Below are 24,849 nucleotides of genomic sequence, written 5' to 3' on the forward strand. Positions count from 1 at the left end.
GCACTGCTTGGCAGCCCAGAGGTGGCTGCTGCTCTGCCTTGTGCTTCTGCCCAAAATCAGCTCCTGAAGCGCCTGCAGCCTCCTCTGCTCCTGCCCCTTCCTCTTCCCATGAAGCCCCTCTGCAGGGACCAGCTGCAAGGAGGTGTCCCTTGCCTGAGTGCCAAGAGCAGGTTGTGGTGGGTAATTGTTCCTCCTGGCGTGCAGCATCCCTCGTTCTCGTGAATCTAGCTGAAACCTTTGCCGAGTTTTTAAGGTCAGGTTGCTAAGTTACACCTCCTTGGAGGAGCGGGCTGAGCAGCGTGCTACAGGGAGAGGCAGCCGCTGGCTGGGAAGATCTGGGAGCGGTGTCTCTTTGCAATGAGCAGGCTCTCCTGGCCCCTCTCCCTGCTGTCCTCTGCCAGACCTGGGCTAATCTCAGTGCCACACTTACCCGTTCTGCCCCAAACCTTCCTTTGCTCTGCAGATGTACTGAGCTGACTGAGGGTGTAGAGGAGCTATCTGCAATGCCTGGGAAATACCGTGCAGTCCTGCAGGATGGGGAGCAGCCCTCTGGCTTCTCCATCTTTTTTAGTGCCTGTTTGCCCTTTGGAGATGTGAGCTCTTTGGGATGCACATTGTCCCCCTTGGAATCTGGAAATGTCCTGATATGTTAGGGCTCACTGCTGTCACCAAACCACAGTGCTGGAGCAGGCATGCAAGGTCCAGAGCAGCCAGTGCCTGACTCCTCTGCTCCTTTCCAGACTTGCTCCCTGACTTAAGCTCCTCCTTTCCTTTCCATTTTCCACGAGCAGCTGGGCTCTGGGAAGACTTGGTAGGAGCAGGGAGAAGGGCTGGATTAGCATGGTGAGTACTCGGGTTTGTCCAAGAGCTGCAGGGCTTTCCCCTTCCCAGGAACAGGGCATCTTCATGTTGGAGTGCAGGAAGTTCCGCACCAATATGCGGGGGAACTTCTTCATGGTGAGGGTGACAGAGCCCTGGGACAGGCTGCCCAGGGGGGTGTGGAGTCTCCTTCTCTGGAGAGATTCAAGACCTGTCTGGATGCCTCCCTGTGTGACCTGTCCTAGGGACCCTGCTTTGGCAGCGAGGTTGGACTTGGTGATCTCTGGAGGTCCCTTCCAACCCCTGTGATTCTGTGATCTCAGAGGGTCACCTTCCTCGGGCACTTCAGGGGTGTGTGTGGGAGGCTCTCTTACTCACTTCCCTGGGAAATCATGTAAATGAGTGAGGCTTTTTGGGGTCCTTTTTGGATTGTGTGAGTAGCAAGTTTAGTGTTCGTTTTCCCTCCTGCTTGCTATCTGTTGGATTTCTGCTCAGGCTGGCATGGGGACTCCTCCATCCTTCCCCTGAGTAATGTGGAGACTGTCCTCTCTCTTTCAAAACTAGACTGAAAGAAGCCCCAGGGCTGGACTGGGCAGTGCCTCAGCAGAGTAGCTTTTCCCGGATTGGAATAAGTGGGGAGGACAGGCTGGGGGGTGTGTGTGTGTGTTTGTGTGTCACAGAATCATAGAATCACAGGGGTTGAAAGATCATCGTGTCCAACCCCCCTGCCAAAGCAGCTCCCCAGCTCATGTTGCACAGGGCGGCGTCCAGACAGGGCTGGAATCTCTCCAGAGAAGGAGACTCCACACCCCCTGGGCAGCCTGTCCCAGGGCTCCCTCACCCTCACTGGGAAAAAGTTCTTCCCCATGTTGGTGCAGAACTCCCTGTGCTCCAACTCGCAGCCATTGCCCCTTGTCCTGTCCCCACAGACACTGAAAAGGGGCTGCCCATTCCCCCTGCATCCCATACTTAAGATATTGATCAACATTAATAAGGTCCCCTCTTAGTCTTCTTTTCTCTAGGCTGAACAGTCCCAGCTCACTCAGCCTTTCCTCATAGGCTTGTGGCAGTTGCTTGGAGGAAGGATGCAGAATCTGTCTTTCCCTGTGGAAACCTGCCCCTCTCTTTCCTTGGGCTGATGGAGAAGCTGCCGGTTAAGAACATCACTGCGGGGAAGGCGTTGGATGCAGCACACTTCTCAGGTGTGCTTTGGTTTTGGTCACAGGGGCTGTATTTGTTAGCCTGGGGAAGCAGCACCTGCATCCCTCGGGCACCACGGGCCGTGGTTCGGGCAGGTGATGCTAGAGCAGGCTGCTGGGCTTGGACCCTGCCTGGCACAACCAGCTTGTGCCCAGAGCTGAAGGCAGGAAGCTTGGTCCTGGTGACTGCTGCACATTTCCCCATCTGGCCGTGGACTGGGAGCGATGGAGCTGTCACTGGGCTCCTGCCTCGGGTCTCACATGCAGCCAGAAGGATTTTTCAACCCTTGTCAAGACTCGATTATGTGCTCTCCTTTCTACCAAAATGCTGATCGGCAGCTAAATATAGGCTGTAACTGTCTTGATTATGGCTTTTCTAATTGAGCTTTACACTCCATCGGGGATCTTTACTAATGGGATGTGGCATCCTTGATAACGCCTCGCTGAGGAGCCACTCGGGGAGCATCTGTAGATGCGATGTGACTTTCCTGTGGCAGACGTTGGGTGCTGGCTGGCAGGCGCTGCTGAGGCCTCTGGAGTTGTACGTGAGGTGGGAGATCTGGGGAGCTGATGTTTGCCTGGGAATTCAGATCTCTGATAGAAACGGGTCTCTAGTTGCTTTGCTCTTTCTAATATAAATCGTCTGCAGCTATGCAACTAAAAGATTGCTCCTCTAAGGGTGGGAATTCTCCCCCTTTTACCCCCACGTGATTTGTGAGTGGCACTGTTTGCACAAAGGGGTGTTAGTACTCAAAATGCTAATGCTGTTCTGCAGGTGATGGAGCTCTATGCAGGTGCGTTTAGCAGCGCTGAGGCTGACATGCAAGACAAAAATGAATCGTTTTGAACTCTGGCAGAGCCCAGGACTCATTTATGCAGCACAGCGATGTGTTAAGTTCCATCCCTGTTGTCTTGTGCCAGTGAAATGTGTTACAATGAGAGGTACATACATTTTACTGGAATAGAAACAGCTCGGGATGCTAATTCTGGCTTTGTATCTCCTGGCGCAGCTTGTTTCCTTGTCGATGCAAGTGAAGCGTGGGGCTGCGAGTGGCTGGGACAGTGCTGTGTGCCTGATCTGCTGTGGCAACGCCTTCCCGGGGCTGTGCTGTCCCTGCAGCTGTCCCGTCCCCAGAGCAACTCAGCGACAGCTCTGTGGACCAGAGCAGCACGGCCCGTGAATCGAGGGCAAGTGTGATTAATACAGAAATCAATACATTTCTGAACCTAGACGCTGAAGGGCGCTGCCCGCCCATCCCTGCTCCGACGGATGCCGGGGTTAGGGTCTGGGTAGGAGGCCCTGGTGGTGGACGTAGGGGCTGCCTGGCTCCCAGCAGCTGATGCTCTTGCCCAAGGGTTGTTGGGAGTGGTACTGTCCTGCCAGAGCTCTTCCCTGGCCCCCATGTCACTGCTTGCCTGTGAATTACATCAGATGCCGGCACCGGTCGGGAGCCGCTGTCACATTTGCAAAGGGAATGAAAAATGATGGTAATAAACGTAGCCGTGACAGGCAGCCACTGAGGGTCAGGAGCTTTCATGTGATAGACTCTCCCTGCGTGACCTTGAGCACCGGCTTAGTGGAAATTGGATAAAATATAGTTCTGTTACATGCAGGGAGGCAGAGTGCTTGCCCCATCATCCATGCTGGGACCTGAGCTCTGTGTGATGCTCTGGAGTGGGTGGAGGATGCTGAGTCTGAGCTGGAGCGGGGGCAAGCGGGGGATGTGGAAACAACAGTGGGGAATGAAAGCTCATTTTATAAGAGGAGGCTGAAAGAACTTGCCTTAACCAGCCTGTGCAAATGCAGAGTGAAAGGGGCTGTGACTGTGGAATCATAGATGTTAATCATGGGAACGCATGCTCGAGAGGGGCAACAATTATTTAAGCTAAAGGGGAATATTGGCTCAAGAAGAAGTGAGCACAAACCGGCTAAGAGTTGTTTGGGATGGGAATTTGAAGACTTTGTACCATTTGGGAGCAGCCTTGTTTGAGGCTGAACCCTGTCAGGGCACGCTGGGGAGCTGGGGCAGCGGGGGACAGGGCTGGACAGCCTTGGGGTGATTCTAGCCCATGGCCCTTGGCACAGGGCAGTCCTGCCATGTCTCCTCACACCGCGGTGGTGTTGGTCATCTGTTCCTCTTCTCATGTTTCTGGGCTCCTTGCAGCATGGCCTGGGTCACTGGCATCCCTGCTGACCGAACTTTGAGGGAGGCGGTGGTGAGGCAGGAGAGAAAGGGATGTGTTCTGTGCCCCATGGTGATGCTCAGCATACTCCAGGGTTTGAGAGAAGCAGCCTCATGGTTGTACCACGCTGCGGTGTGTGTCTTGGTCACCCCTGCAGCTTTCAAGCTCCATCATCAGTCTCAGTTGAGTTTTGACTCCATAGGGACCTTAAACTGGGGTTTCTACATGTGGCCTGACACCTTTGTGACCTCTGTCACACCTGCTGTGAGAGTCTTGTGGATAGGCTGGACCTCTGCTATGGCATGTGTCACCTGGTTTCCACCACAAAAAGGCATTCTGCCATTTCAGTGATGCTCTAAGTGGAGTTTTTAATTCTCTTAAAGGCAATTTGTATTGTTTCAGTCTTGAACCCTCTGTTAATTTGCTTAATTTGGATTATCTGTGAGTTTTGAGGTGGGGTGGGTACTGGAACGCTTCATGTGTTGCTTATGCTGACTGTGGCTTGCAGCTCAAAATGCAAATCCTAATTAAAATACACCAGTGAAGAGAGAAGGTGTTGCTGAAACAGCAGTGGCTTTGCAGATGAAGGGTGCAGTTTGGTGTTGGGAAGGACTGGGTACTCTCAGTGCAGCATTACAGAGGGGTCCTAGCTCAAAGCAGCCATCACACCTACTGAACTGGGTATGCCCTGTGTTTTTGTTTCCTCCCCTCAAGGTCTCTGGACAGAAAGCTGCAGCGGCCGCTCCTGGGGAAGTCCCAGACGCTGCCCAGCATCCCGCAGTCCCCAGTCCTGAGCAGGCTTCCCCTCCTCGACTCCGCACCGTACAGGGAGGAGATGCCAGAGCAGAAGCCCTACAAGAAGCACTCAGCCTCCGACTGCCAGAAGGGCTGCACGGTCCCCTCTTCCGGTGAGTGCTGCAGTGGGCTTCCATCCCTTCCTGCCAAGGGACCTGCAGAATCCTGGAAGCATCTCCTGCTTCTCCAGAGCCACCAATAAACAAAATGAACCCAACCCCAGGCTGTGTGGGGCTTATCCTGTCACAAAACCAGCCCTTCCTGCTGAGATGTGGGTTGGGGATGGGGGTTTGCCCTTCTCTGAGCCTTTCTTTGAGTCTGTTACCCCCCCCCCACCCCATCTTCCCTATCTTTCATATTACACTGATGAGCCAGTGGAGTCAGCCTGTGAAAGCCCCTGATGTGGAGAGATGATGCTCAGAGCCGTCTGCCTCTGGGTGAGCTGCACCTCACCCAGAGATGCACCCGTGCTGGGGTCAGCTGTTGTCTCAGTGGCTCTCTGGCCTCTGGAGAGACCAAAACATCTCTCCATGGCATGAAGTAGCTTCCTGTTGCTGGGCCTCATTCAGAGCAGCAGCAGGGAGCGGCACCACTCTGCTTTGCCTGTTTACCTGGCCTGGGGTGAGGATTTGCTGGAGCAAACACTCCCATCCTGGTAGCCTTCAGGTCTGCTGAGGCTCTCTTATCGTGTTCTTCTACTTCTGTGCTGATCCTGATGAAATACTAATGTGTTGGGCCAGCTGATCTGAACACATTTATTGGCAATAATGTTGATGGCCAAGGGATTTCGGTGCTTTTGGTGCCAGTGGAGTCATGCCAGGGCTGTAAAAATGATGAGGAAAGGGATTATTAGCACTGAAAGAAAGATAAGGGCCTGCAAGCCAGAGCAGATAACCCAGGACTAAGTAAAATCCTTACAGAACATCTCCCTTCAAACAGCACCCTTGGATTTTTATTTGTTATTTTTAGTCTCTTTAAAACTAACCTGCTCTGGGTCAGATCACTGAGCTATCCAGCGAAGCAGCTGTCCAAACCCTGGATTAATTTGAATGCTCTGCAGGCTGCGTTTCATTTCCTGGTGCTACTAATTCTCCTGAAAGTTGTGCCTGGAGACGATCTTGGCAGGCTGCTGCGCCCATCCTGCTGCGCTCATGGCAGCCCTGCTCCTGGCAGCGCTGCAGCACCCCAGCAACTGCTGCCCACTGCCTGTGGTTCCCCTGGTTTTCCTTTCAGCCCACTGAATTGTTAAAGCGGGTCCTGGTGTAGGAAGAGAACAGGTGGGAAGGTTTGTGTAGCTGAGTCCTGGGGACAGGAGGGATCGGGACACCTGGGAGTAGGTCAGTAGTTGCAGGCAGCTCCCTTGCTTGGAGTCAGAGACGGCCTGTGTGGTCTCTGGATTTCTTGGGTTTGCAGAGAGAGACCTGGATAAATGGTTGGGGGTCTGCCTCCTGTGAGGGGGCAAATCAAGGGGCTTGTGTCTGGGAGAGCATCTGCAGTGGAGGGCATGGAATCTGGAGCCCCTTTTCCTCACCTGATGGATCCCTGGTTGGTGTGCTGGTACTTCCAGGGAGCTGTGCTGGAGGGGATGCTGGAGGCAGGAGGCTGGGCTAAGGCTGTGAGATGAAATCGCAGCAGTGGTCAGCCCCACGCAGAGCTCAGCACCTTCTGCTGTGAAGGTCTCTCTTGGGAGTCTGCGCTCTCACGCTTCACTGCGGTGGAACGGCCACTCCAGAGCAGCCCCTGCGCACGGTGGGTGTATGGAGGAGCCCCGGTTCCACGTTGCTTTATTCCCAGCTGGCAGGTTCCTGGGATGCCCAGAAGAGGAGGAGGATGAAAACCCCCACGGGTTGGAAGGCTCCTTCTGCAGCCAGAGCCTTGGATAGATGGATGAATGAATGAATGAAGAGTTGTTTTCTGTCCAGATCCTCCCAGGCTGTTTTCCTGGCTCCTTGATACTCAGTTAGGAACTGCTAATTAGTTGCTCATTAAGGCTATCAGCATGCTTTCACAGGGAGGGGGGAAGAAAATGCTTTTCTTCACATTGCAGGGTTGTTGTGTCTGGCACTGGCAGCCTGGATCCTGGTTTTGGCAGCACTTACCTGTGCCGTGCTGTGTGTGGAGCCTGGGTCCGACCCCTCCGGAGGGCTGGCCTTGTCGGGGCAGGGTGTGAGCTCTGGATGGGACCAGTTCAGTGTGTGGATGGGACTGAGCCCCACGTGCCGATGGTGACGGCAGGGTTCTCACAAGCGCTCATAGGCTGCTCAGGGCTGCAGTGTCCCAAGGGAGGGGAGATCTGCTCCTTAAAGTGCCTGGGGATTTTAAGCAGGAGCTGCTGCTCCCTGCTCAAGGAGAGGGGGCCATGTGGCCGGCTGCAGCGGGGGATGCTTGGATAAAGCCACCGCAGGAGGAGGCTTGTCCCCAGGGGAGCTGGGCTGCTCCTGGGGAGGCGTTAGCCTCATCTTCAGGGGGAGAGCATCGCTCTCCGGGGACGGACCCGGCCTCCAGCTCACTGCTGCCCTGGAGGCCACAAGCAGAGGCGCTTCCAGGTGAGGTGGGAGAAGCTGTGCTCACCTGTGTGGGTAAGGTGGGACAGCCTCATCTGGAGGGACTCCAATGGGAACTCCTCCAGTAGAAACTCCTCCCGAGCCTTTTGGTTTGTGTCCTGTGGTTCCAGCGTGACAGCACCTGCAGGATGGGGTGTCACTCTGGGGCAGGTGGGGTCACCAGGGATTGTTCTACTCTGGCATCACATCTCCTGAGCAGGCCTGCAGTGCCTGGTGGGAAACAGGGGTTCCAGGGGTGGCCAGGAGAGCTGATGAGCTTGCCAAACCTTCTTCCCTCAAAACCAGCCTTCTCACTCCATAAGCCAGGCTGCTGGCTGGGCTGACAAACCTGTCTGGGCTTCTTGTTGCCTGGTTTTGGTGTTCCCCTCCAGGCAACCCCCAGCAATCGATGGTGCAGTCGGCTGGGACAGGCTCCAAGCTCTCTATCCTTCACCTCCTTGGCTGGAGCAGCACACCAGCACTAACCCAAAAGTCCTGATGGCTGTCGGCTGGGGGTGTTGCAGGGGGAGGCAAGGGCAAACAGGGCTTGGTCAAAGAGAGGCGGCTCCTGCCTTGTCCAAACCATCGTCTGCGTCCTGCCATGTCTTGCAGTGTTCCTCCCCAGGGACTTGCTGGTCTTTTTTTTTCCCCTTCTGACTGCTCTGGGCTTGATCACTGATTTACTTGTTTGTTAGAAATCAGGAATGAGTCCCTTCAACATGTAGAAGAGCTTTTTGGGGTTTCAGGGCCCACCTCTGTGGTGGGGAGGAGGGGCTGTAACCCTTCTACCTGAGCAAGGGAGAGGTTTGGAGATGATCATCTCTCTGGCAGGCCAGAGAGAAGCTCTTCTTCAGGACTCTGCTGGGGGACGCAGCTGCCTGTAGCTCCTTGGAGAGGGAGGAGACCAAGAGGAGAAAACATGACTCCGTCTGTGGGGCTTGAAACCCAACTCCTCCTCCCAGGGAGAGGTGTCCACACAGGGGAGGGGGTATGGTGGGTGCCTACCTCACACTGGGTGGCTGAGCAGCGGTGGCTGCTCCCGGTGCCCTGGGGCTGGGAGGAGGCTGCCTTGGGGACAGAGGATGGGTGGGGGCTGAGCCATCATAGATAAGCACGGGGGCACCTCCTTCCATGTACAGTTCTCCTGCATGTTGGGTGGGTTTCCTCCTGGGCTGGGTGCTTGTGGTGAGGCGTTTCCTCCCCTGTCCCTGGAGCGATGCTATCTCGCGGTGGCAGTCTGGATCTGGGCTCCGATTGACGTGTTTGTGCCTTGAATAATCACAGCTTTCAAACAGCAGTTCCTGTGTTGTATGAGTTGACATTTGGAGAGGAGAAGCAGCAGCTTATTAAATTGAAAGTAGGGGAGGAAAAAAAAAAGAGATACGATGGTAGGTAGTGCTGTGCTCCAGGTTGCCTCTTTGTTCACGTTTTTAAGCTCTCTGCCTTTTTCTTCTTTCCTCTTCGTTCTGCTGGGTTTGATTTGGCACCTTCAGATCCACTGGCAGGACTCTGCACACAGTGAGCCGTCTTTTTACACATGAAAAAGCACAGGGAGCTTGGGGAAGAGACACTTTTATTGTGATACAGAAGATGGAGTGGCCAGTCGCTGCTCCGAGGCTGCAGTGTGCAGCCTGCCTCTCATCCTGGTCAGTGTAAAACCCTCACCCTCGCTGGGTGAACCAGTCTTTGCTCACTTTGTGTCTGGTTTTTACGTTAAGGCCTTTATTTGTTTTCAACTCTGTCAGTATTTTGCTCCTCAGTCCTGAGGTATCAAGGTCACAGTCGTTCCTGCTCAAAGGTGCTGGGTTTTTTGGATATTGGCCACAGCTGATCTTGCCTTGGCTGCAGGAGAGTTCCTGGAGGCGATCGTGTGAGCTGCCCTTTCGGGCTGCAGTGTCTAATAACAGAGTGTTTTTACAAGGATGGAGTGAGAAGCTTTAACTGTTTCTTTGTTAGGGCTGTGGAGAGGTGGCTTGTGGTGTGGGGGCAGGAGGTAGGGCGAGCTCCAGGTGTAAAGGTGAGATTGGCAAGGAAGAAAGGACGCGGCTGGGAAGAGAATGGAGCGGTGGTGTTACAGAGGGGGTTCCTATTGTGTTTTGTTCCTTTGCCCTTTTATTGCAATAGAATATGGTCAGTCCTACCCCAGGAGCACCAGCTCTGCATGGTGCTGACTGTCCTCTGCTGCTGCTGCTTTCTGAGCCTCAATGGTTTTTATCTCCAGCCCTTGCAGCCCTGCAGTGCTGCAGCACGTGTTGCTGGCGATGGGCTGCTTGGGCAAAGCAGAGGTCTGGTTCCTGTCCTCACTCTGGCTGTCAAATTGCTCTTGGCTGCACCATAGGGAGTTTTCTGGAGGAGGATGTGGCAGTAAATCCTTTGGCAGTCTGCAGCAGTTGTGGTGCCTCAGTTTCCCTATTCACAAAGCAAGGTTTCTTATTGCCTCCAAGTACAGAGCACGTGGATACCTGCAGGAGAGAGGTTTGGTACAAGCATGTGGCATTAATGCCAGTGGCAAGAACTGTCTGTAGTTCTAACTGGGGGATTTTCATTCCCTTAAAAAAACCCCAAACAAATCTAGACCGTTTTCTTTTACTGTGGAATGTCTCATTGGACTTGAGGTGATGAAAAATGAGTGACGCTTTTATTTCATTACAAATGACCCTTTTAAACAGCTCACCCTATTGGAGCTACATAGCAGGACGGTTTTAAATGCTAGGATTTTGGTCTGCTCATCATTCTGAGGGATATATATGTTGCAGTAGTGCCTGGAGACCCTGACAGGCCAAGTCTTTGTTGTGCTCAGGGACTGCCTGATTCCTGCCAGGAAGATGTTGGGGGCTATGGGTGTGTGAGGCTGGGCAGGGTGGGAGCAGGGGCTGTTGCCTGGGGGGAGTGGGGGCAAAGGGTACCTAGGGCCACGCAGGGAGTGAGCTCTGCTGCACCCCATGGCACGCTGGGGGGGTGTAGGATGGGTTGAGGAGGTCCAGGCTGTTCATTGGGCGTCCCCATCCCTGGGCTGGTGGGGCAGGATGTGGCACAGGCTGTGCTTCTGATGGGGTGGCGTGTCCTTCTGCTCCCCAGAGGAGGCCTGGCAGCTGGAGGATGACAGCACAGACCACCCCAGGAATCTCCAGCTCAGCACGGCGGTGGAGGACGCTCCGTTCAGCCACTTCCGCACCCGTTCCTTCTACATGAGGAAGAGCCTCTCGGTCGACAACCACCTGGGGTCCCTCAGCTGTGCCGTCCACCCGGCAGAGACGAAGGCCGAGCGTGTCAAGACGAAGCTGCGGCGGCAGTTTGTGAGTATTGGGGTGTCTGGCCACCCTGCTTTCACCCACACGTAGCTTCCCAAAACCACTGGCATGGTGCAGAGCTATTTTTACATGCAGCATTACCAAAACAACAGGAAAAAGAGGCTGCTTCAGCCTGGCAGAGCAGATGGCGGCAGCAGCTCAAGTTTGCCCACACTGTGGCAGACCCCCTGCATGCCATGCCTGGCAGGGTTTCTGGCTCCCTGCTTCCCCGACGGGCTGTTGCTGGCTTGGAGGCGGCTGTTGCTCAGCCAGGGGATGCGTGGGGCAAGTGTCTTGTCTCTGGGATCTGCTGTGTGAAGCAGGAAGCAAGGTGGAAAGTAGGAAATCTGTTTTCCCGTCCCCTGCATCACCTTCACAAGCTACTGGGTCTTTCTGAGGGTTTGCAGGTGGGTGCAGCGTGGGGCTGGGGTGAGCAGTGAGCCAGTGCTGAGACGCTGGGGCAGCTCAGCCCTTTCTGGTCCAGCAGAGCATCCTGGTGGTGGGGTGGCGGGGATGTGGCAGGGCTGTACCACAGCTGTGGGATGCTCCAATCAATGTTTAATGGGCTTTGCCTCTTCTCTTTCCCAGAGATATCCGATATAGGGGTTCATATGGCCTTCCTCCTGTCTTGTTACTGGCCTTGGGGTTGTAATGAGGGCTCAGGTGTCCCTGTGCTGAAAAGCACTTGGTGTCAGTTGGCAATGGGTGAGAGCATCAGTACAATGGGAGCGGAGAGGGGAGTAGGTGCCCACACAACCCAAAGTGCCACTGAGAGCAGCCGACCGAGGCAGCAGTGCTCACCCTGCTGCGGGTCTGGGCAGACACAGGCTTTGAGACCCCCTGAAGCTGCTGACTTTCCTCCAGCCTGGAGGAGGGGCTGATCCTGGGTTGCACGGACCGGTGCTATTGCACACTCTGGGGGGCTTGCCCGCTCTGCCTGTGCTTCAATGGACTGTTGAATGTAACTGCTCCTCTTCTCCGTGGGAGGACGGTTCTGGCTGTGGACGTGTGTCGATGCTTTACCCCGTGCAGCAGCAGCAGCAGTAGATGCCGGTGGGGTGAGTTTGGGGGAGCTGGTCCTGATCCTGGCACTGCCAGTGAACCATCCCTGAGGGAGCTGAGGTCGGTGAAAGGCTCAGGAGTGGAGACAAGCAGAAGCAGGATGGGGTGTCTGATGAGCACAGCTGAAAGACATTGGAAGAGTTAAGATGAGGCGGTTCTGCTGTGTGGTAAGGCATGAATATCTGCTTTTATCTGCCTTTCTGCCTGGATCTGCAGCTCCCATCTGTGCCCAGGAGAGTAGGAGGTCACTGAGACGTTAGGGACCTTTCCTCCTTTAGAGATGGCCTTTCAGTAGGCTTGTCACCTTCCTTCTGTGGTGGTGATGGGCAAAAAAGGTGAGGAAGAACTTTGGGCTCTCAACCCAACCAGTGACGGTGTGCCTGAGGAGTTGGGCTCTGCCCTTCCCTGCGGGGGCCTGCTGCCTGCTCAGCACCGTGCCCGCAACTCTCTGTGCTGTCTGTGGCTGTGATTTGCCTTGGTCTTTGACCCCACAAGGTTCTGGGGCCCTTTGGCTCTCCTTGGTGTCTCTGTGGAGCTAACTGTTGTCCATCAAGGAACGGAGCAGGATTTTTGTAGGGTGGATATTTTATTTTCCGATGTCCTTTCTGGTTTGTTTGAACACCTCAAAGATGATGTTGCTCCAGGCTCAGCTAGGGGCTGTGACCTTGTGAGACCCACTGAGAAAAGTAGAGTCATCCAAACTCTGCTGACACCTTGCAGAGGCTTGGGGCTCTGGGGCAGGGTGAGCGCGAGGAGCTGATATGGCAGCTTGTTTGCTGAGACTCAGGCTGGTATGGGACCTGTACCCCTCACACAGCTAGAGAGCCTGGTTTATAAGTTCAAAGTAAACGTTCTGTGACCTGGAGAAGTTATTTCCAAGAACAGGTAGCTAGTGCTGGGCTCCACATCCTCTCACAATTTTGGAATTGCTCTGTTTCCATGCTGGAGGTGTTGCAGTTCCCCGGGTGCCTGATCTGTCCAGCCTGGCTCTCTGAGCATGGTTGGCAGAGAAACTGGTGCCAGGAGAGCTCTCCCTGTGCCTGGCAGAGGATTTATGGGAGGGAGAATGTGACTTGCCTCTTCTGCAGTGGCTCACCTGGGACCTTTTTGGACAGTCCCTATTTGCAGCTTGATTCATTTTTCCAGGCTGATGTACTTACCCAGATCGGAACGTTAGATTTCTGGCTCTGCTCTAGCTGTTCTGACAGTCTGAGCTGCCTTTGCCTTGCCATGCAGCTGCTTGGCTGTCTATTTTGGGGACTGCTGAGGGAGGGGGGAGGCTCCTGGTGGAGGAGATGGTGGGGGGGATGGCTGGGACCCTAACCTGGCAGGTGGGATGGGGATGGGACAGAGCTGCTGCCTGTGTGTGTGCTGTGCTGCGCAGCGTGCTCTCATCTGTTTGGTTCGGCTCTGGGCCTAACAAAGGCTTCGTGTTGGTCACGGGCATCTGAGTGTCTTCAAGGGAGATTCTTGTTGTAGCTGATCTGGAAACAACCCAGGTTTGTCTCCCTATATCCCTGGGTACTGCCGGTGTGCCTGCGAACCCTGCTCGGGCCCGTTCCCTGCTCGGGCTCCCCGCGGGCCTGCCGTCCCCCAAGGGCCCGTTCCCCCGGCCGCCGAGCTGCGGGCGTGTGTCTGCGGTCCCGCTCCTGGCACGTGATGGATCTGCATGTACGGATTACTTGCATTTGCATAATTTGAATTTTAAATGAATGCCAATTCTTGTGATTGTCAGAACGGGTTTTCTTGGTGCTAAGCCTTTCCTTTTCACTCCTCTAAGGCCTGTGATGTTGGCGGCGCTTCTGCCTTTGAGAAGGAGGAGTGTCTGATTGCTTTTGACATCCGTCTCTCGCACTGATCCGCTGTCTTGTCCCAGTGGGTCTGTGCTGTGATGGTGGCAGCAGCCAGGGCTGGGGCTGTGCTCTGAGGCCGCATGTGAGGTGGTTTGGGTCACTCAGTGACAAGCAAAGGACTGTTTTTGTGTTTCATGCCCAGCTAGATGTGCGCTACCTCTGAGGCGGGCAGCAAGGGCAGGGACTTCTCCTTGCTTTAGTTCCTGTGTGTTCAAGTCGGTGAGACTCCAGGTTGTGTTGCTCATCTGGCTGTGTTCTCATGTACTGATTTATATTCCCTTTTAATTATTATTACGTTTTCAGATGGCATTCTTTCCAGGCAGCCATTCTGTTATGAAATGTCTGTGCCCTCCAGGAAAGACTGAGAGCTCTGCTTATCCCGGAAGCTCTACAGATCAGTTGAGCATGGGGTAATCCTTGCCTTACAACACACATAATGAAGGAGAGAAGGCTAACTGAAATGGTAGAGCCTGGACAAGGAGACAAACTTGCTTTGTGGCAGAAACTTGTTGGAATCTGGTGCTCAGTGAAGTCACTAGGAGTTCCTGGGCCACAGGAGGAGACTGGCACCAGCTGACGTACCCATGAAGGGTTTTCTATCCCATGGATTCTGGATATCAGTCCAGAAACTTGTGCTTTTCCTGATGGACTCTGCAGAGATGTTGGGGAGTAGGGGTGTGTGTGTCTGTGCAGCAGTTGCCTCACCCCAGAGTGGCCACTGGTCCATGGGACATGAATATCCCAGTCTAGGTGATGGGTGGCAGGCATGCTGGGCAGAGCTGGAGCAGAACAGTTTCTGCTTTGTAGGACCCAACCTCATGTTACCCCATAAGCTGGTCGCCTTTTGAAGTGTGCAGGGACTTGGGAGTCTGTCGGCTTCTGTACGAAGCAGTGACAGAGCATCTGGTGTGATGCTTTTGGGACAGCACAGGCAGGCTTGGCCCTGCTGTGATCCCACCAGTGCTGGTGAAGTCACGCTGGTGGTAACACTCTCCTGCTGGCTTCATCTTACTCGGTTGTGTTCTGGTGCTGCTCTCAGCCCTAATTTTAGAACATGTCAGCACACAGCTGGTTGATGCTTGTTTGTGCTCTGTATTTCAGTGTAAAAAAAAAAAAAAAAAGATGAAATTAGGGGCTGGGGTCACCTGAGCAGCAGGTCAGCTGAGCTTTGTGAAGAGGGGGAGCACAGCAGTAAGTGTCGTGCTGGATCTACGCACATTCTGCCCTCAGTCTTGCGAAGCACAGTCGCAGTGGCTGACTTCAGAAGGTAAAGGCAAAGGCAGATGAAGGATGCACACTGTGTGCCCAGCCCCACCGTGGCGATCGCTCACTTGCTGACTGTTGTTCATTGATGAGTAGTTAAATAATAAACAACGTGACAGGCGGCTTATTCACCGGAGAGCTGGCGGTGCAGCGGCCCCGAGGAGGCGGCACTGGGTGGGAGAGGCTGCTTGTGAATCAGTCGGCTTTGCAGCTCGGTGTGAGACAGAATCGATACAGTGATGCTCCGAACCAAAGCGTACCCGTCGTGGTTCTTTGGCAAGTGTGGTTTCATGTGCAGCAGCAGCAGCTCGTAGTGTCTCAGCAAGTCCTCTGCGGTGCCTGTAGTAAAAGCAGTGATGGTTTGGGAAGAGGAGTGTGTGCTGTGGGTCTGCTCTTGGCATCCCCACGCAAAGGGAAAGGTCTCCTGTGGGGTGGAATTAGAGCGGCAGCTTTGTGGGCTCACTCAAAGCTGGGCTGGTAGGGAGGGGGGATTCTGCTGGGGTACATGGACAGTGAGATACATCCCGTTTTTCAAAGCCGCAGTGGGGACAGGTATCTGATAGTGTGGGGGGGGTTAGCCTCATCCAAGCCCTGTACAGCTGTTCATTCACTTTCCCCCCCATGGGATGGGGATGAGAATCAGAGTGGGTTGAGGTAAAGATGGTTCAGTAGGTAAAGCCAAACCCTGTGAATGCAAGGAAAGCAAGGGGTCCATTCCCTACCTCCCCGGACAGACAGGTGTTCAGCCATCCCCGGGACAGCCAGGCTCCATCACCATAACAGTGACAGAGGAGCTCTGGTGTTAAGAGAGATATTTCCAATTCTGTGAAGGGAAAATACAATTTGTCTCTTAAACCTATCTTCTGATATTTATTTAACGCTTAATGCAGGGCAAATCGCATTGCATTTGCAAGTCCCTTGTGGGGGAAGCTTCTGTTTGTTGCAGGCAATTGGAGACCTGCTGATGGGACGGCTTGCAGGGGCTTGGGAGTGTACAATCTCTGGCAGTGCCTTAAAATAGCTAGATGGGAGCTGTGGGGCCCTGATGCTTCAATCTGGAAGGTGTTTTATTGCCAAGGGACAGACTTTGGCTTTGATTTGAACGCTGCAGTTTTGCAGGCTGGGTACTGGTGTGTGCTTTGTGTCATTTTCCCAGTGCTCTTAAGAGAAAGGATGCAGATTGGCTTCGGTCCTACCTTGGGCGGCTCCAAACCATTAACACGAACTATTGGGAAATAGCCTCTGGGATCAAAATAAACCCACCCCGATGAGAAACCTCGGCGTTTTCCCTGCAAACCCGCAGTGTTTGCTCCCTCTGCTGGCTTCACTTGGGAAGGAGCAGCCTGGGACCAGCCGGGGTGGGGATGCTGGTAGAGGGCAAAGCTGGTGGTGGAGGGAGGGTCTGATGAGCTGGCAGAGAGAAAAGCAGTGATTTTTTTTTTTTTCCAGCCTCCCATGCGTTAGTATTTTGCTTCTGGGCAAGGAGAATCAAATGCACAGAAAGCAGCGGGGCTGAGGAGGAGGAAAGCAGAGTCCTTTGCCAACTTCCGATTTTACCCCACTTCTCCAAGCTGGACCTGCTAAAAATGGCAGTGTGTCCTTTGGTATTCAAAGAAAAAGCCAGCTACAGAACTTTAAACTAGGTGAGATGGTATTTCATGAGCTGGAGCATCCCTGCTTTGTGGCAGGACTGGGATGTCTCAGCTTGAAACTTGAAGGAGTTTTCTGGTTGGTGCTGTGGCCTCAACTGGGGTCTGGGTGATGCGGGGTGGGCTGGGGATGCTTTGGGCTGCAGCCAGCAGCAGGCCAACTATGTGGAAAGGCAAATGCTTTTGGATGACTTCATCTCACTGAGCACACCAAGGCTTGTGCTGGCATGGCCCAGATTGGTTTATGGTCAGGGTGAGGAGCTGCCTCTCCATGGCACAGCTTCTCCACCTGTCTTTGCCTGGCTGTCCCCTCCCAACAGCTGGGTATGACAGTGACAGAGGCCATGCTCTGCTGCCCAGGTCCTTCCTGGTCTCTGCATCCAGCCAGAGAGGTCCTGGCAGCCAGGGCTGTTGCTGTTAGCCCCAAAGTGCAGTCTGGTGCTTTGCCATCCTGACTTATTTTTTCATGCTTCTGGGCTCTGTGGTTTGTCAGCAAGACTGGCATTGGGACTGGGGGTCCTGGATGCTAGCCTGGCTGCTGCTCAGACCAGGCATAGAAGGTCACATCCTCTGTAGGGCCTCTTGGTCCAACTCTGGACCTTTACAGTGTTTCCCTCTGTAGATCTGCTCTTCCTCTTGAGCCCTCTTGCAGCTGCTGTCCCAGGCACCAGACAGGAAATCTGTGGCTGTAGTCTGTGCTCTTGCAGCTTGGAGCTCACAGCCTGCAGTTCTTAGGAAGGCAGGTGGGCCAGGTTCACAAGCGAATGGTGCAGCTGTTTTCAAATGCAATCCCCAAAATGCCTGGACACCACCAGCAAAGCAAGAACTCTGGCAGCCCGTGATTTGGACTCTTCAGAGCACTTTTCTTATGAGCAGATTCAAGCAGGGAGGTCCTTGGGCATGAAAAAGCCCTTTTGAACATTGTGGCTTCCTGTAAGGCTCAAGGATGTGGCATGGATTAAAGCTAAAGGAGGGAAGGTTTAGGTTAGATATTAGGGGGAAGTTCTTTGCAGAGAGAGTGGTGAGGGGCTGGAACAGGCTGCCCAGAGAGGGGGTGGGTGCCCCGTCCCTGGGGGTGTTCAAGGCCAGGTTGGATGGGGCCCTGGGCAACCCTGTGTGGCTCCAGGGCTGGAGGTTGGTGTCCCTGCCTGTGGCAGGGGGTTGGAGCTCTGGGACCCTTGGGGTCCCAACACAGACCAGTATATGAGTCAATGATTCTAAGTGGATTCAGCTGTAGAACCAGGGAGCAGTGAAGCGTGGTGGCTGCGTCCATAGGTAGCACTTTGTGTGTGCTGGATGCTGTGAAGCCTGGACAAATGCACAGGATAAATCCCCAGTGTGCTGTGGAGCTCCGATTTATTTCCAGCTGGAAACCACTCAGCTCCCGGAGCTGCTCCGTGGTGTCAGGGTGCGGGTGCAGTAGCAGCCGTGCGCTGCAAGAGGTCTCTGCAGCACTGTGCTTTGACATGCTGGAACCCACCACGGAGCAGCAGCTCCACGGGCTGCCTGGACTTCTCCTGCTTTGGAAGAAGGGCTTCGTTCTACCCATCCCTGCCCCTGCTTGAGAGATCCGAGTTCTCCTCAGCCTCCAAATCCTCATGGTCTGCCCTCTCTTCCTTGCATTTGGGAGCCTGGGGAAAACTGCCAGAGCTCCCCAAAGCACTGGGGTGAGGGGGGGAGGGTGTCACGGTGTGTGGATGATGAGGTGGTCACATCTGACTGTTCATCGTTAACGAGTGTCAGGGCTCCCCGTTCTCGCCTGCACCCAGAGCTGAGGCTGGCTCGGTGCTGCTGTCCCCTTTGCAGCCTGAGCCGTGACGGTGGAGAGCGTGCAGGGATGTGGCCCTGGTGTCACCCCGAGTGTGGGACCCAGTGTGGTGTGGGGTTTGCTGCCTGCTTGGCTTTGCTGGACCTCAACTAAGGAGCTGGTGGTTTTGGGAGACGTTGTTACAGCCCAGAAACACGATCCAGACAGAGCTTTTTCTGCCTGCCCAGTCCCTCCTGCAGCCACAGCTTCCATGGGAGCTGGGCAGCAGCAGATCTGATCTTCAGCCCTGGCCTTTCCCTGTGTGAGCTGCTTCCCTGGCAGTGCCGTGGGGCCGGATGGCCTCACCTGTGTGAAAGAGGCAAGGGGTTAAACGTCCGTTGCCATGTGTCTTGTTTTGCCCCTTGTGCGTCGCTGCCCACCCCAGCACGTGGGACCTGCTGGGCACTGCGAGGGCTCTCTGGGCGCAGACCTGGGGCTGGTTCCGCTCCTTGGGCGAAGGTGATGGTGAAAAGCAGAAGATCTGGTGGGGAAGAGCCTCCAGCTTGCACAGAGGCACCGGGGCTGAGGGGAGCCATTGTCAGGCTCTCCGTGGGTGCTCTCACTTGCTGAGAGCTCTGGTGACGTCTGAAGCTGCCCCGGGAGCGCGGCGGAGCGGAGGGTGGGAGCAGGAGCTGGCAGCGACCTCAAAGGGGACTCGAGGTTGAAGATTAAGCAGAGCATTTCCGGTGGGAACAAGATGATGTCTGGGGTTGGGTGTCACCTTGCTCTGACGGCAACAACAGCCTTGCTGCTGTTGGGGAGGATGGAAAAAGAAAGGATCCTGAAACCCAAGAGCTGTTTTGCTATTTACTTTGGTTCTGTTTTTACTCCAAGAATAGAAACAAAGACGGTGGATTTGCATCACCAGGAGCAACTTGAGGAGGCAGGAGGAAGCAGTGGGGCCTCATTAGCAGCGGGAATGTGCTGGCAAGAGGATGGACGGTGACAGGGGAGGCAGTTTGACCTGGGGGTTCCCATTAGCATTTTGTTCATCTCGCTTCTCCCCCCGCCCTTGCGTTTCAGTTTTTTAATGACTGGTTTACAGGCTTTGGAAGGCCAAGCCTTATCTCTGCTGGGGAGGGTTTGCAGAGGCAGAAACAGCCCAGGCTTCAGCAGGGACTAAGGTGCCTTTGGAGGCTGCACAACGTGTGTGGTTGGGTCTTGATGTCCTGGAAAGAAGAGCAGATTTAGATCTTTTTGCACAGACAGTTTCGAGGTCTCCGCTGGTTGCACACAGAAAGCTGTTTTCCCTCCCTGTTGCTGCTGTGGTTGGATCTTCAACCAGAGCCTGGTCACAGCACAGGGGTGGTGGTGGGGTGGCTCTGTGGGCCAGAGCTGTGACACCTTCAGCCTCACAGGTCCTCGCAGTGGAGGAGGAGGGCTGGATTGAGGAGGGGGTGGAGAGATGCTTTGGCTGTAGGGCTCTTGATGTCACCTTCCATGGCAAGGGCTGTGTTTGCTGCCAGCCTGCTGAATCTCTCCCTGTTGAAGCCTCCAAGAAGCAGCCCAGCAGAAGGTGGAACTGGGACCCAGGGCTGACTGGCAGTGGAGTAGAAAGGTGGAGTTACTCTCTTGGGGTGTGAGATCTTCCCTCTCTTTTCTTTGGCTGTTACAGAGGTGGCTTTCCCAGGTAGAGAGAACAGCCTTCTGGAAACGCCCAGCTGCCAACATGGTTGTGTTCAGTTTCTGAATGTCCTTCCTTGTGAAAAGTTTCAGTGCTTCTGCATGCTTTAAGGAAGGCAGTGTGAAAGCTGCTGTCCTAGAAAGACCCTATGTGCACCCAGTTTCCCTGGGGTGTGGTGGATCTCGGGTCTTGGTATTGTTGCCTTGGGCTCCTGTTACCTCCTGAGGAGGAGGGAGGTTGCTGGGGAGGACAAAGTATAGAGCTTCACCTAGGGAAGCTCATAGACAGTGATAGATCAATGTGGGACCTGGGTCCTTGTTCAACTTCTGTGTTCAGCCACAGTAGGGTAGGAACTGTGTGGCATGTTGAGGAGACACGTGTGGTCTGTGGTACACTGGGGCTGGGGGACAGCATGTGTTCATCTGGTTTTGGCTTCTGCTGTGTCCCCTCTGGTGGGGACCTTTCCCTTTAGTGGTTGTCCTCCATGTTTTTAAGGGTGGGTTCCTGTTTCGGGCTTGAAAATCCAGCCCATAGCTCACCTTTTTCAACCAGGGGTTGTTCCATTGATCATTTACTGGCTTTGGGGCTATTTAAGGTACCTCTGGTGAGCATCTGAGGCACCAGCTCTGGGGCAACAGGTCAGGAGGTAGCTGTTTGGGTGGTAGGACAAGGCATTGACTGCCCAAAAAGGGGGAGAAAGAGAGTCCTAATACCTGTGGGGTGGTGGGAGGTGGTGTTTTGACTGCAGACCTTTGCCTGCCATGGATGGGGTCCAAGCCCTTTGCGGTGGCACTAAGCCTAGTGATGCTCCAGGAGGAGGAACACACAAACCACACAGCTTCTGCTGTTGCGCAGCGTTCTGCACATGCTGCATGGGATTTCAAGCAATGACCCTGCCAAGAAACAGCAGGTTTCTCACCCCGAGTAAGTTACTGTCACGGGGTGGTGGGCAGACCTTGGTAAAGGAGCTCAGGAGCTTCCTGGGGCAGAAGGAAGCCCATGAGAATGGAGAGGATGGGATCCAGCCTTGTGCAACCTGCCGGAGACCTGGCTTGTGGAGCTGTGAGATGGGAAGTGGCTCCTTCATCCCAGCACCACTAACCCCCTCCCTGCCTGTCCTCCCGGCCACCCCACCAGTAAGCCAGTGCTGTGGGCACCGGCAGAGAGCCTGGCAGGGTGTGGAGGGGCTGAGGCTCTGGTTTGCTTCAGGATGCAGGCAGGCAGCTGAGGCTGCGGGGAGGCGAGGCGGTGTGGGGCCGCGGCCGGAGGCTGTGGGGATGCTGCAGCTCCAAACCTGGGCTAAATATTTTTAATTACCCTGCATTTAGAGACCTTCTGTAAACAAACCAGTGACAAGCCACCTCTTTCTCTGTTGCCAAGGCCCGTGCAGAAAATATTTAGATCAGCAGCGAAGGCAAATAATCTTGGTGTGGGGGCGTGAGGGGGTCTATTTTGCAGGTTCTTTTCTGCCTGGGCTGGATCTTTCTTTATTCGCTGTTTTGTTTCGTGGTTCCCATCACACACAAATTCGGGCCGTGTTGAGGCACGGACGTGTCTCCTTTTCTGCAGGACCATCCAACACCCCCCTAAGTATCACTCCCCCTCCTGGAAAAAGTTATTGTTCCTAGAAAGCAGAGCAGCGCTGCTGGAATGTTAATTGGGGGAAGTGAATAACCACTGCTACCCTCTGCCTAACCTTCCCCAGCCCCCTCTTAACGAGCAAATTGAATTTATTTAGGCATTGAAGGTCCTGTCTCTCCCTCCCCTGGGCAGAATGAAGTGTCCATTGTGCAGCTCCACATTGGGATTTGCTGCCATTTGTTCAAGGAATTTTTTTTTTAGAAAAAGAAAGGCCATTTTAAGGAGGTGGGGGGGGTGTACCCTTTTTCTCTTGCCATGGGGAGAGGAGATGAGTTATGGCGCGCAGAGGCAGGCAGGGGAGTGGGTTTGTTACCCTTGCTGTTCCCAGCGTGTTGGGACATACCCCACGGCATAAAGGCTGCGGATTTGAAGGGCTCAGGTTTGCCTGCAGGCTCGAAGATGGGTTTGATTAGGCAGATATCTGTGGTTTTGGCATCCTGGTCACCAGGCTTTGGATTTACCCCTTGAAGCACAGGGTGGGTTTTACTGGTGTCTGTAGGGGTGCGGGTTTCCTGCGATCTCCATCCCATGGCTGTCCCAGGGCTGCTGACCCTTCAGCCTACAGTGCAAATGGTTTGCTTAGTTTAAACCCCAGAATTTCAAGTACAAATGAGATCAGCTGGTGGAGTATCTCCAGTGCCGTATGTTTTGATGCTGAATTTGTCATACAGGGTCTTTATGCTGTTAATTCTTGTCTCCCAGCAGGCTGCTGTTGCTTGCCTGGCTGGCTGCTGGCTGCAGGTGCTGAGCTCGCTGGGCTGGGGTACCCAGCTGCAAGGGGGGCCTGGCATTTCCATAAGGCGCTTTTGCCAAGAGGAGCAGAGCTGATGTGCTTAGGAGAACCCTGGAAGCTTTAGAGCTGACATTGGAGTGGAGAGGAGAGGAGGTTATACCTGTCTGTTCTCTTGATGAGTCCGAAGCACATCGATTTCTGCTGGCAGCATTGTGCGTTTTGTGGTGTTTTGCCATCTCAGGATTGACCTGGGAGCTTGACTTCACCTTTGGAGGGAGTCTTGGCTGATGGTCTTGGGGTTGGGGATGGTGGGAGGCAACACGGTGTCACTGGTGGGATGCACTTGGGGTGTGGGAGCTGCTTCCCAGAGCTGAGCTGGGGAGATGGTGAGCTCCAAGTACATCGCTCTGTTGGGTCTTGATTATCTCAAAGCTCAGATATCCCCTGTGGTCCCTGCTCCTCAGATCACATTAGGGAGCCTGCAGAAAGGAAGGGGGGTGATGCAAGTTTGCAAGTTTGAGGGCTCGGCTGCCTCCCCCCAAAACTCTTCTTTTCTTCCAAGGGGAAGCCTATTTGGGGATGGGAAGGTGGGACGGGGGTCACCCTGCCTATGTGCCCGCTCCTTCCCTGGTGTGAGGACCTCTCACACCAGCTGTGCTGTGGGACAGAGCCAGGGCTCAGGACATGCACCTGATGCTGCTCTGATGGTCCCGCCAGTGATGGTCATCGGTGGGGTGGCTTCCCTCCTCCACTGAGATCCGGATGAGAAATCCGTGGGCCACACTAAAGCCCAGAGCTCAGGCTGGCCAGGGCAGGATGTACATTACCTCCATCCCCCAGAACTTCCAGGCAAACAATAGGACAGATCAAATCACATTGAATAAATCTGCAGAATGGTTGAAGTAAAAGAAGATAATGCTGCAGAGGTAGTGTTGGGGTGAAAACTGAGCACTTAGGCTGTGGCTGGGAGGTCAGCTGTCTGCTGGGATGCTCTGTGGGGCCTCAAGCCCTTGGAAAGAAAACGCCTCCTGAGTTGTGTGCTGAGTTTGGGTGAGCAGGCCTGGAAGGTACAGAGCAGTGCAGCAGCTACTGGCAGCAGGAGGGAGGTAGTTTGCAACTGAGCTGATGCTCAGCTCTGCCTTGCACTCTTTTCCTGCCCTTTTCGTAGGAGAAAGGGAAGAATCTGTTCTGCAAAGCCACTGGGTAGCTCCTGCTGCTTCTCCCAGCTCCCTCTGCGAAGTGCCATGCGGTGCTTTGCACTGATGGGTGTCGATTTGTGCCACCTCTGTCTTGTGTCACACACCAGCTTCATCCTGTCTTGATGTGTGTGTCCACGAGGGGCAGGGAACAGCTAAGGCGCAGCAGAAGGCAAGTGCTGGGTGTCTGGGAAGGGCCCCAAGGTTCTTGGCAGCAGCGGCCTCCACAGGTTCTCCCTATGGAAGCTTTGGTGTTTGATGTTAAGTGTAACAGCCTCAGGGCTCTGGTGGGAACTCGTACTCCCTCACTTTGGTGTGGGAGGGTCTCACGGGGGGACCCTCCTGAGAACCTCTGGGTGCTGTTGTTACCCCTGCCTGGCCCTGGTTAAGGCTCAGACAGAAGTGAGCAATTTCCCATTGCTAGTTGCATTTGTTTTGCATATATTAAAGCCTTTGTTTTTCCTTCCCATGTACCTATTCGAGTTGTCTGTGCAGCTCCAGCCACTCCCCGTCCCCCAGCCTCTCATTTCCACTGGCCTTTGCCTCTGCCTACTCTCCCTCACTTCTCTTCTCCCCTTTGCTGTCCTCTCTGCAGCTGCTGCTTCCTGCTTGGCAAGTGGGGAAGCATTGCCAAAGGAGGGAGAGATGATCCCGTGTCCTGGAGTAAATGTGAGAGGCAGTGCTGGGCTGCCTGGATGTGTGGTGGCAGGTCCTGGCTTTACCCATCCCCTCCCTCCTTTCAGTGCAAGGGAGGGAGAGCGGCACCCAAACCAGACCGAATTCTACATCTCCCCGTATTGCCTTTGGAGACTCTTTGTTGTTCATTTGTTGCTGATTTGTATATTCATGATTAAAACCCACAGCTGTCCAGTGCCTGGAGGGTTTGGAATGAATTAGAATGACAAGAGACATGGTCTTTACAAATGAAGTAATCATTTTTCCCTGCACTTAGCATTCATCCTCTTTCAAAGGTTCTCTGTGTGACGCAGATTTGCTGCACTTTCATGCCGGGACTGTGGGGAGATGTCTGGATCTCGCAGTCCTCTTTATTTCTGTGGCAGACGTGGGTGCGATGACGTGGGAGGAAGGGGCAGTGTGTTAAATGCTCTGATAGTTTTTAATGGTGTCAAAGTCTGCCATTTAAATTGGGACTTTCATGCTAGAGAAGAATTGAAAGGGGAAGATGGGCGT

At 54.3% G+C, this 24,849-nt stretch overlaps 1 protein-coding gene across 1 annotated transcript in view; it reads left to right on the top strand.

Annotated features, from left to right (window-relative positions):
• LOC311197369 (ankyrin repeat and fibronectin type-III domain-containing protein 1-like) overlaps nt 1-24,849 on the top strand; it is a gene marked incomplete at its 3' end in the record, with an annotated part of 171,916 nt that overhangs the window by 14,728 nt on the left and 132,339 nt on the right. Inside the window, exons 2-3 of the mRNA XM_084271121.1 lie at nt 4,917-5,110; nt 10,619-10,836. Coding sequence (XP_084127247.1) covers nt 4,917-5,110; nt 10,619-10,836 — 412 coding nt within the window. The remainder of the gene's footprint in view (nt 1-4,916; nt 5,111-10,618; nt 10,837-24,849) is intronic.

This window comes from Gallinula chloropus (genome assembly GCF_964237585.1).
Source record: "Gallinula chloropus genome assembly, chromosome: 15".
NCBI lineage: Eukaryota > Metazoa > Chordata > Aves > Gruiformes > Rallidae > Gallinula > Gallinula chloropus.